This window comes from Cyprinodon variegatus, unplaced genomic scaffold (assembly GCF_000732505.1).
Source record: "Cyprinodon variegatus isolate N-32 unplaced genomic scaffold, C_variegatus-1.0 Scaffold178, whole genome shotgun sequence".
NCBI lineage: Eukaryota > Metazoa > Chordata > Actinopteri > Cyprinodontiformes > Cyprinodontidae > Cyprinodon > Cyprinodon variegatus.
The window spans coordinates 668,162-680,195 of record NW_015150631.1 but is presented as its reverse complement, the minus strand read 5'-3'; the positions used below and the strand labels follow the sequence as shown (position 1 = coordinate 680,195).

Genomic DNA, 12,034 nt, shown 5'->3' with positions numbered 1-12,034 from the left:
ATTACATCTGCAAAGAGACGTCCTAGTCTACAATTGAGGAGGGGCCTACCAGGTGTCAGTGATGGGCCCCCTAAGAGGTTGTGGGCCCGTAAGCAACTGCTTTCTCTGCTTACCGATATTTACTCCATTGATCTCATCATCTATTAACATAATTTTTACACTCCTAGACTATTTCCAAATCGTTCCTTTTTTTTTTTTTTTTTTTTTTGTGCATTTGAACAAATGTGACATATTAATGCATCCTTCTCAATAGCTAAAGCAAGTTTGTGTATAGCACAAAGGACTTTACATTAATTAAAAAGTAAATAGAAGGACAATAAAAGCAAGTAAAGATAAAAGAATGATTAAATATGGACTACAAACTTAAACTAATGATACCCTAAAGTCAAAGGCAGAATTAATGTAAAAGCCAAATTGGCATAAGCAGACTTTAAAGACAGAAGATTTTCACTAACAGCTGATAGTATCCACCTAAAAGAAAATAACAAAACTCTATTTTTTTTCCTGTTGGCCAAATTATTTTACCGTATGTTGAACTTTTCTGCTGCCAATGGTGGTGACACCCTGTGGTCTGCAACCCCTTTATGGTAATAGTGATGTTGTCTATTTTTCTTAATCCTGTTATTGTTATTGAAAGGGACTCTGGTTGAAGTAAGAATTTTCCACATCACCAGTTTAAAAATGGCTTTGGTCTGATCCTCCTTCTGGGTTTTTGCTTTTGAGGCCTAACCTTTCCATTTGCATATCACTTATGTCCATATCTTGTTTATTTTGAATTTATTCATGCATTACCCCCTGTGTGTGTGTATATATCCCCTTTTTTTTCCTTTCACTTTTTATTTTTCCAGCTACTGTCTGCTGAGCTTGACTCCTGCAAGCATGAGGTTGACAATATGTCGAAAAAACTGGACAAGCAGAATCTCGATCTGGAAAACATGCTTAAGAAAAGTGAAGAAACTCAAGCTGAGAGAGACAGTTTGGAGAGGCAGCTTTCTGAGATGCAAAATAAACTTTCTTTCCTCGAGACGAGTTACAAGGAGGTTTCAGCGCAGAATGAAGAACTGCTGATGACTGTTGATAAACTGTCAAAACATCAAGATGAGTTACAGGTCAGTACCAAACAACTGGATGAAGAGAAGACTACACTAAAGAAGGAAATTGAATCCCTCCAGCATCTCCTGCAGGAAGCAAAAATAAGAAGCGAAGAACTGCAACGCAGTGAGGGGGAAAACTTGGCCAAAATTGAAGAGCTTCAAATAGCAAATACTAAGATGAACGACTCTCTCTTAAAATATCAGATGGACATGCAGCAAATTGAGTCAAATAAGAAGCAGCTGCTTGAGGATTATGAAAATATCTGCAGAGAGAAGAGCCGACTGGAAGAGGACCTTAAAGAAACAAAGTCAACGTTCACATGTGAGAGAGACAATCTGATATTGGAGCGAGATTCAGCGAAAAATGCCAGAAAAGCAGTTGATGATAAGAATGCTGAGCTGCAGGAAAGACTGAAGTCATTGAACTTGGAAAAAGAAGATCTGACGATGAAGAATATGCAGATCCAGGCTCAGGTAGAAACGTTGACAAATGAGAAAGCTGGGTTGTCATCTGAAATTGGTGCCGCTGCCTTGGAGAAAAAGAACCTTGAAATGGAGAAAGAGGAGGTCCTTAATACGCTCAACCAAACTAAGAAGAACTTGGATGGTCGAATTCGGGAATGTGAAGAGCTTCAGGCCTCTAAAGCCAGCTTGGCTCAGATGCTAGAAGAATTCAAGACGAACAGTCAAGTGACGGATTCAGAAAGGCTTAATCTGTTGCAGGAAAAAGAAAACCTGCTGGCACTCCAAAGGAAAGTCTCTAATGAGAAAGACGAGCTCCTCAGAGAGCTGCAAGAGACAAAGGAGAAGGTCCGGGTCTTGACTGAAGAGCTGTCTGCTTCTCATGAAAAATCTAAAGTAGCCGTCTCATCTTTTGAGCAGGAGAGACAAGCGTTGCGTCTTCAGCTCTCAGAGGTGGAGATGGCACAGCATGACCTGCGTAAAGAAAAGATGACGCTGGACTCAGCTTTGGAGCAGCAGAAAATGAACTTTGAGCGTTTGGCAGAGGAGAAGGGAGAGTTGGAAGGAAAATACACCAAAGCCATATCGGAGAAAGAGACACTATCTCTGGAGCGTGACAAGCTGGCTGGGGAAAATCGAACAACTAGGGACCAGTTAGATAGTTATAGCAGAGCCAATGCTGATCTTATTCAAGAGAAGGGTCAACTAGAAACACAGCTTGGGGAAACTAGGCACCAAAAAGATGAGCTAGAAGCTAAGATGACCACTCTGTTGAAAGAAAAGACTGACCTTCAGAATGAGGTGCAGAAACATCTGTCTAATATTGAAAGTCTGGAACAGGTTAAATGTGATCTTGTTGATGAGCATAATAATATAAAAGCGGAGTTTGAGAAGTCCAGATTAGAGCAGAGTCAACAGGTAGATGACCTCACTAATGACCTTCAACGTCTGCAGTCTCTGCAAGCCACAGCTGAACAGAAAGTGCTGTCATTGCAGAATGAGAACCAGGTTTTACTGCAGGAAGTCCAGGAGTTAAGAGATCAGATCGCCTCTGTGGCAGAGGCGAGGAACGCTCTGGAGTCAAAACTACAAGCCGAAAATGGCGAAATCACCAAAGCAAAGGCTGACAGAGACGATTTGTCCAAACAAATGGAGGAACTTCAGAAAACTCTCTCCACAGTAACGCAGGAAAATGAAGATATTTCCTTCAAGCTTAAGAATGCTGATGAACAAAACGAGTCCTTGAAAGCAGATATTGAGGCTCTGGGAGAAAAACTAAAGCAGCAGGAACATAAAAACCATGAGTTTGAAGAAGAGAAGGAAAAACTATTATCCAAGCTTGAGGAAAAGGACAAACAGGTGACTCTGTTAACCTCGACGAAGGAAGAGCTCTTAGTTAGCCATTCTAAACTGAAGCAGGACATTTCTTCTGTTTGTGCTGAAAAAGACAGTTACATTGCCGAACACTCAGGGCTTCTCCAAAAGCTGGAAAGTTTACAAGCAAGCAACCAACAGCTGCAGGAGGATTTCCAAGCTCAACAAACGGAGAGGGAAAATTTGGAAAAACAATACAAGCAGGTTCTGGAGGAGGTGTCAGCATCTGCTCTTGTTAAAGAAGAAATATCATCCAGTGTTACTCTGCTCTCGGCTCAGAAGGAAGCCCTACAAGCTGAAAGGGACGAAGCCATCAAGCAAATCCAGAAGCTCGAATTGCAACTAAAAAATGCTATTTCTGAGCAGCTTGAGGTATTTCTCCTGCAGTACTAATCACTGACTCACACATTCTAGTGTTGCTGGGGCTTTGCCACCTCCTCACTGCATGCCTGCTGGTCTGTCTCCCTCCTCTTGTTAAATTTCATGTCCTAACTTTCATCCTCCATTCACTAACCTCTTGCGTCCCTCAGCTCCCAGCCTTCGCCTGTGGGCTCATAACGTGAGCTAATGCTAAACGGCGTTAATCTAAGATGAACTGCAGTGGCCTACCTGCAGTCATTCGTTTGACAGTCCAGAGAGACTGAAATGATTGGCTTTAAAACAAGGAAGTAATCCAAGCTCCGTTCTGACCCCACAGGTTGTAAAAACAGCGTTCTACATTATGCACCTTTTTTTTTTGGCAATAATTGTACTCTTAACAAATAGGATCTAATTTTGAATGGAAATATACTAAAAAATGAATTTTTAATATCTAAATCAGTCATAAAACAGCAAAGTAAGTAGTTCAATGTAATATTTTAAAATGAGAATAATTTGGCTGTAATTTTTATTTATTTATTTATTTTTTATAATTGTAGGTCATGCCAGAATAAAATTGTATTATTCCTTTTATAATGTTGTAATTATATTTCAAACTGATGGTCTTACGAATGTGTCCCACTCCTGCTTTAGGCTAAAGAGGGTTCTGATAAGAGTGCAGAGGTTCTGGAGCAGCTCACTAAAGAAAAAGAAGTTTTATTGAAGGAGAGGAACGAAGCGAATGCTTTGCTGAAGGAGCTCCAGAACTCCAAGGAGGACATTCAGACTCAGGTAAGAGATCAGATGCGACAGAAGGAATGTTAGTATTATTTAACAGTTAAACTGGGTTAAACTGTATGAAGCAGGGAAAGCAGTCCACCATACACTTGGAGAATCGGAGAATCATCCCCAATGAATCACTTACAAGTGTCTAATAAAGCTAATCTAACAGCGCCACATTGTCTGCAAGTAAAAATAAAACAACCTTTAGCTCACTTTGTGCCAAATCTGGTCAAGGTTTGAAGAACCTTTGAATACCTGAATTGCTTTTAGCCTGACGCCAAGTTGCCATGGGAGACCCGATCAGGAGCCAAGGCTCCAGACTGCAAAGCCTTTAGAATCATAGGGGTAGAAAACCCCTCTGCTACATTAAAGAGGTGATACTGTAGAGAAGGAGAGGAAGATGAACAGTACGGGGGATCAACCCTTATAGCTGTAGATCTCTTATACGTGTCACAAACCTTTTTTGTTGTTTTAGCTGGAAGCATTGAGAAAAGAGAACTCAAAGTATCAAGAAGACCTTGATTCATCCAAAGAGCAGCTTTGCACAGAAACCCAGAAGACAAAGAGTCTTTGTCTGGAAATGTGAGTACAATCCTTCTAGATTGTGTGCATGTGCTAAAAATGAAGTTTATTTTGAACACATCTTATTAGCTATATTGTTTAAACATAAATCAGCATGAATCAGAACAGCATGCAGGGTAATTTCCAGTAACATTTCTGTTTGATAAGTGAGGAGCTAAAAGAAGCCGTATCTGTGAGGTCCGAGTCCCTGCAGAGGCTTCAGGATGAAAACAGCCGACTGTCTCAGGAGCTGGAGAATCATCACAAGGACCAGGGAACAGTAAGGGACAAAATACTGTCTGTTCTATTGTTAGATTGCTGTGTACCTATTCTGTAAAATGTGTAACAGTTTTATAATTTAAATCTTTTTTTATTTCCCTTGCTAACAAAAAAGCACTCGAATCTCCAAAAAGAATTGGAAGAGTTGAAAGAAAGGTAAATAATTCTTCATATTCTTTTTTTTTTTTTTTTTTTTTTTTTTTTTTTTTAAAGGTGTGCATCGTTTCATCAGCTTAGCATTTTTGATTATATATGGCTGATTATGTTGCACTTGTTTTCCCTTCAAAGCCTGCCAAATAATGCCTTCAGGTACTCTTACGCTTTCTGATATCATGTCTGTCATCATCTCATAAAACATTCAGCGGCGGTACAGTATGTGATCGCTGCTGCCTGGCAGGCGTGCTCTCAGTGCCTCCTTTGTGTGCCATCGTATATTTATTTCAGAATTGGAGAACTAGTACTCAGACATGTAGAGAAAAAGTTTTCTTTTTACACTACAAATTTCAAGGGGATCTGTCAAATCCTTATTTGAAAATAAGGATTTGATTTCATTCTTGACCAGATAAATAAATGAATGGAAAATAGTTTCATATTTCTAAGCTTCATTACTAAATATTAATTATAATTTCTCTGCCCTTATATCCTTTATTCCTTCCCATCTTCCTTGTATTCCCTCCATTTATCATGTCTTATATCTTCCATCCTTGTCGTATTCTCCTCTTTCCATCCATTCTTATCTTCCTTCCCCTCAGCTCTTTAATCTTTGCCTTTCTTTGTAAATGTTTGTATTGGGGCTGAAACAACTAATCGGATTAATCGTAATTGATTTTTGAAATATTCGTCAACTAATTTGGTAATCGATTTATTGTTAATTGGAGTGTAGAGACTTAAAAACATGCCTTGAGCTGGTAGAACAACCCACTTAAAGCAGAAGTTATACCAAGATTGTTAAAAAAATATTTAATATAAAATATTTAGGATAAAAAAATGTTTTTTGTCCGTCAATATGCTCTATCCAGCTCTATTTTACAAATCGACAGATTAATCGATTTGTAAAATAATCCTTATTTGCAGCCCTCATTTGTATTTTTTTCATATTTAATGCCTGTTTGCAATAAAGGGATCTGCCTTAAACCCATAATGAATGTAGAAACTTGAGTTTTATTTCATTTTATCCAATGCTTTGCGTTTAACAGTGAAGCCACGCTGAAGCAGCAGCTGAGTAGCGAGAAGGCCGCACTCCAGCACTCCATTCATAAAAACAGTGCCTTGGTTGCAGAGAGGGACCAGCAGGTGGAGAACTTGAAGAGTGAGGTAAGGAAAAAAAAAAGGTATCCTTTAACTGAAGCCTGCAAGCAAACCAATAGAGTATAAATGATGTTTATGAATAACATGCTTTCAAACTCTGTTTACTTTCATATGCAGCTTTTACCATCATTTCCTTTTTTACTGTAATATCATTTCACCCATCAAACCCTCAAGAGAGCCTTCGGGCAGGATGTCGGTTCTGGGTCAAATAATGAGCTGCTTTCACATGTGTGTTTACTATCCTCCTTCTCGTAGCTTGAATCATGACTTTGAAGATTGTTATCCGGAAATCTCTGTCGGTGACACGATTTTTTTTTTTTTCTCCTTCGCAGAACCTGATTTTCATCTGTTGCTGCTTTCCTCTAAAACCTGCTTTAGCCTTTTGCTGGAAGATTAGCATCTGTACATGCATTATAATAATACATTGCAGCATTTTTGCAGCAGCCCCTTCAGTCTTGAAAGGATAATTGATGAACAGAAATGTGTGTTTATAATTGTCTTTTTATTTTTTTAACAGTTGGTTGCCATGCGTGAAGAAAGTGCCTCAATAAAAACGCTGCAGAAGACAATTCAGGCTTTGGAGGAGCAAAGGTCTAATCTTCAGGATCGTATAAAAAGACTGGAGAAGGACCTCACTGCCAGGCCTGATAATATCAACCAGACCTCAGGTACAGTAACATCAAAAACAAGTAAAACTCCCAGCCAGAGATTTTTTCTGTTTTATTTATTTTGTGCAGAAAGACATTAACCTGATTTACTTTTCTTTTTGTTTTTTTAGGGGATGCAGTCTTGGATAAATTGAGGGAAGATAAGGAGACTGCAGAGAATCAGGTTTATACTGCTCACTTATCCACTATCAAACACATTATTCCGGTTTGGTTTGTTTTTTCCATTGTTACCGTATGCCACTCAGCATAATACTGGGTATATGGGAGCTGTGTGTTAATTCAATAATATACATAATACTTCTGTTTCACAGCAGTCCATCTGATTTACTGATGTTGCTATAAATGATTTAGATTGCATAAAAAGGTGTAAAGGCACATCTCTCTAAATGAATATATCCTTGATGGGTAATTTACTTCTGTAAGTGAATTTCTCTTATTAAATTAGAATTTATATATAGATTCATTACAAACAGTGGTATATTTTAAGCATTTATATATATATATATATATTTTTTCACTCATTAGTTTAGATTAGAAGTATCCAACTCTTGTTCTCCAGAGGTATCAAGTAACGAAGCACAAATACTTCGTTACTGTACTTAAGTGCACTTTTTAGGTATCTATACTTTACTCCATCACTTATTTTTCTTCCTACTTCTGACTTCTATTCATTACATTTTCCCACAAGTATCTATACTTTCTATTCCTTACTTTTTAAAACAAACGTTACTCATTACTCTTGGCTTCGGTTTAATGTTTATAAATATTTATTTCACGTCATGTGCGCCATCCACATCTAGTGAAAAATAGTGTAATTGGGTGAGTCATATAACGCAAACACTCAATGGTTAGCTATTCGTCAAATTTGAGCTGACGCCAAAGGAACACATCAGAAGCAAGCAGGTGTTCTTCAAACTGCAAACGTTGGATTCAGAAAAAGATGTTAAAATGTCTGAAAGGTCGGAAACGGACAAGAGCGTATCGGGAGATGGAGACCAGCAAGACCTCCCTCATCCGTGGCCCTATCTCAAAGAAGTTTTCAAAATAGTCGAAAAATTGAGCTTGCAGTTCATATAGTGGCATCTGGCTGTTTTTTTAAAGGTTACTTAATAGTTTAAGGTGTTTTTGGAGCACATACTTTTTCACTTTTACTTGATTAAAGAGGTCAATTTGATACTTCAACTTTTACCAGTGTTTTTAAACTGCAGTATCTATACTTCTACTTGAATAAGAAATGTGTGTACTTTTGACACCACTGCCAGGGTCAGGATGCTGCAGGTTTTAAATGTCTCCTGATCCAGACACCGCTGATGGAAATGGATGAGCTACCTCCTCAGCAAGGAGCTAATTTCTTATCAGCTACATCAGGGAAAACGCTCAATGTACAAGCTTAGCTTAGCATAGCATAGAACCAGCTTTGACAGAGTGGGCTTACCCATGTCTAGCTGGAAAATAAAGTCAGCATCTCTATAGAATTCATCAGCAAAAAGAAACAGTAAATGCTCTAAAATTTCCTGGTAGACTGCAAGTGATTCTGTTGGAATCTGTGCCTCTGTTCTTGCTCCAGAAAATGTAATATTGATTTTTAAATGTAAAAAACAATTTTATCTGTGAAGGGATTTGGACCTCTGGGCAACAGCCCAATTCTTTTACTCCTTATTCCATGCTAGATTCTCCTCATATTGTCTCTCATTGAGGACAAGGAGCTCTTACAGCAGCAGTCCATCTACTGAACAATGGATATATGTGTGTGGCGGTGCTTGAAATGACTGACTTCATTAAGAATCTCCTCCAACATTCCTGGAAGGGCTTGCTCTGACAATCCTCCAAAGGCTCTTTCCTTCAGAGGATTCTTTTATATAATCACACTTTTCCCTACACTTACTCTTACCATGCGTGGATGTAGAACATCTTCTTTAGCAGCCATTGGTAGCTTATCCGATTTGTTGGTGTGAAATGTCAGTGACTGTCTGCAGGACAAGGTTAGCCAGCTTGCCCATGACTTTAAGGCAACAACACATTTCTCTATGTGTTATTGGCTTTTAATAATAACTTTAATAATGATCTTTTCATAATAATAATAACTTGTTGTTTAGTTCGATAATCTAAGAACCTGAATTGTAGATTTTCCTACAAACTGACAGGAAAAATCAAACTCTTGAGTTCTTTGTAATGAATTTGGAGTTTTTCTTTTTGAATTGAATGACTGAAATAAATGCACTTTTCACTAATGTTGTAAATAATATGATATTATTAATCTATAAATGTTTCTCCAAGCTTCCACTGTTGGTTAAGTCTGCAAAGGCCTTCTGTCAAATCGTTTCTTGTTTTTATTGCTATAAACCATCAGCATGTCTGCTTCCTGCTCATCTGTATACGTTCTTGCATCATCCTGCACTATCTGGGTCTATGATGTCCATCAGCATCTGCTTCCTCTACAGTTTTTGAAATAAAAAATAAAATATACATTTTTTTTTTCTTTTTCTCTTTTAAATTCAACTCTTCCGCTCTGTTCCTCATCCCGGCAATGCTCCACCACCATCAGGAGGCGGTTCGTTAAAGTTTCTCATCAGCTCCATCTGTGCATGCTTTCCACTGTGTCTCTCATCCACTTACAGCACATCAGTGAAAACTGTCACCTAAAGACCAATCAAGCTTGTTTCATCCAAACTTTGAGCATTAAACGAAATACGAAAAACGAATACTAAAAATAAATAAAATAATCCAGTAATTTAGAAGGTGCAGCAGATATCAGATCAGCTGCTAGTTCATCAGCTTGCTATGGCACAAGCTTTTTACAAGCTCTGATTTATCTTAGGCTGATATTTCACTGTAGAAAATCACTACCTTGATCTTTTTGGGGGGGTATGGTGACGCACCATTAAGAAGAGTTTGACAATACTGTTGTGGTTTTTTTGTTTTGTTTTTTCAATCAAAAGTAAAATAAACAGAAAAATATAATGGGTTGATCAATACCATATGCTTATCAGATATTTATTTTTATTGGCGATATAAAAAAAAAAAGGAACTCAAAATTAAAAATATATTAAAATTTTAAAATGTATATGCCAATGTCTTGGATACTACTATTTATGTAACTTATTTAATCTATTACGTTGTCTCGATATATATTTTATTACCTGACATACTATAATAAATATTCATGACGAAGTTCTGCTTTCAATTTGGGCCCGAGAATAAGTTGAACAATCGCCACATCAAAAACCTCCAACACCGTATTTATTGTAATGTTTGCTGCGATCAATGACTGTGATAAAATAGGCTGGGAAATAAAATTCAGTATAGAAAAATATTTAACCATATCAATGCAATCAGAAAGACGATTACCTAGAATGCCTTGATCTCAATCATAGTTCTAATCAACTGCGTTGGAGTTGGGTTTTTTTTTTTACCAAGTTGTGTTTCTAAGGAAGCCCAGCAGATTTCCTGACTTAAGAACCTAGTTCATCTGCTGCAACTAGCGGGGGATTTGAAAAGGACAGAGCGACTAAACAACAATGCACAGTTCTATTAGCACTTTCCACTGTTAAAGACTTAAGAGTTACCGGTAGCACGTTTATTTATTTAGTAATTTTACTGTGTTTATACAGTCTACCGGTATATACTTTTAGGCACTATTTTAATCTATGGGATTTTAAAACATATTCATAGTTAATGCCAGGACTAGAAATAATAAAATGAAAATTGTGTCTTTTTTGTTTCGTAACAGTTTTTTTTTTATTATAATTTTCAACACTGAAATATCCAGCTTTAACCACCACCATCTCTCTGACTTGGTTTTAAAACATGTTAAATTCATTTTACTGAAACTTGCAGCGTCCCTGGTTAGAGCATTTTTCCCCTCTTCTCTGCAGATTGAGTTCTTGAATTCAGTTATTGTCGACCTTCAGAGGAAAAATGGAGAACTCAAAGACAAACTGGAGAAAATGGCAGCCGCTGCTCTCAATGGGAATAATCCAAGTGAGATGGATAATAGGTAAGTCCTGTTCATAGCAGGTTTCCGGTAATTTTTTATTTTTTGGGGATCAGACTGATTTTAATTTGTTCTGCAGCTATGAAGAGCAGCCAGCAAAGAAGAAGCCTCCTCCTAGAAAGTTCTGCGACATTTGTGACTGCTTTGATCTCCATGAAACAGAGGATTGCCCCCTACAGGAGCAAATAGAAGACTCCCCTCCACACACCACCTACCATGGCAGTAAGGGTGAAGAGCGGCCCTACTGCGACACCTGCGAGGTCTTTGGCCACTGGACTGAATCCTGCACCGATGACCAGACCTTTTAAAGCCTTCCTAAAACCGCCGTTCGCACAATCAGTACATTTGCACATCATGTTGATTGCTCCATTCTTTTTCGGGTCTTGGCTTTTGTCTACGTCTCATGCTTGTTTCTTCCAAGCATAATTGTTGTCCACACCAGCCCTCAAGCAGCCTCATAGAAGAATGGTTTTCAGCCTGTTTCTGGACATGAAGATGTAAACAGAAGGTTACAAACTTTTTTTCAAAGATACTCTGGAGAAGAAAAAATGTCCTGGTTTTGAACAATTTAATGAATTTTCTTCAGACCAGCTAATTTATCAGTATCCCACCATTGTTTGCACAGATTGTCAGGGGTTACAGAAACGATATATAGTATCTTATACGGTGTTTATTTGAAACTGTAAAATACTTGAGTAAAACAGTTTTGAGCAAAAATTAAAGAGCTATAGTTTATTTTTTTATGCCTGGAAATAGTATGTACTGTTGAAAAGGGTTTGATAAATGTAACTTTTGTCACAGGGGACAGCCTGGAGCAGAGCAATGAAACCCATAGCTCTTTGACTTTAATGGTTGAACTTTTATGGTCCTTATGAAATTGGATGCTGGGATATTATATTAAGATTCTCATTGTAAACTCTCCATTCCCGTTTCTTATGGATAAAGCTGATTTCTTTTTGCATCAGTGACTACTTTGACATCCTTTTCAATAAGTTTTAAATATCTGTATGAAAATAAAGTTTATGGAAGAATAAATAAACCTGTCTGCATGAAATCAAGAATGGTTATCTTATTTTTCTTTTTGTTAATATCCCCAAACTGGTAGCTTTTTACTAAGTTGAAGCAATCAAGAAACGTGCATTTTAAAGACGATC

At 37.7% G+C, this 12,034-nt stretch overlaps 1 protein-coding gene across 6 annotated transcripts in view; it reads left to right on the top strand.

The window, feature by feature from the left end:
• The window catches only part of clip1 (CAP-Gly domain containing linker protein 1), a 29,286-nt gene extending 17,758 nt beyond the window's left edge, over nt 1-11,528 (top strand). For 3 of the 6 annotated variants that reach the window (XM_015378764.1, XM_015378761.1, XM_015378765.1), the window contains 12 exons: nt 849-3,302; nt 3,942-4,079; nt 4,546-4,652; nt 4,800-4,911; nt 5,026-5,066; nt 5,199-5,219; nt 6,107-6,224; nt 6,736-6,886; nt 6,997-7,049; nt 9,432-9,437; nt 10,762-10,883; nt 10,960-11,528. In XM_015378764.1, the coding sequence (XP_015234250.1) occupies nt 849-3,302; nt 3,942-4,079; nt 4,546-4,652; nt 4,800-4,911; nt 5,026-5,066; nt 5,199-5,219; nt 6,107-6,224; nt 6,736-6,886; nt 6,997-7,049; nt 9,432-9,437; nt 10,762-10,883; nt 10,960-11,188 (3,552 nt within the window). In that variant the 3' untranslated portion in view covers nt 11,189-11,528. The remainder of the gene's footprint in view (nt 1-848; nt 3,303-3,941; nt 4,080-4,545; nt 4,653-4,799; nt 4,912-5,025; nt 5,067-5,198; nt 5,220-6,106; nt 6,225-6,735; nt 6,887-6,996; nt 7,050-9,431; nt 9,438-10,761; nt 10,884-10,959) is intronic. The other 3 variants (XM_015378766.1, XM_015378763.1, XM_015378762.1) reach the window with 3 other exon arrangements.
• The last annotated feature ends 506 nt before the right edge of the window (nt 11,529-12,034 follow it).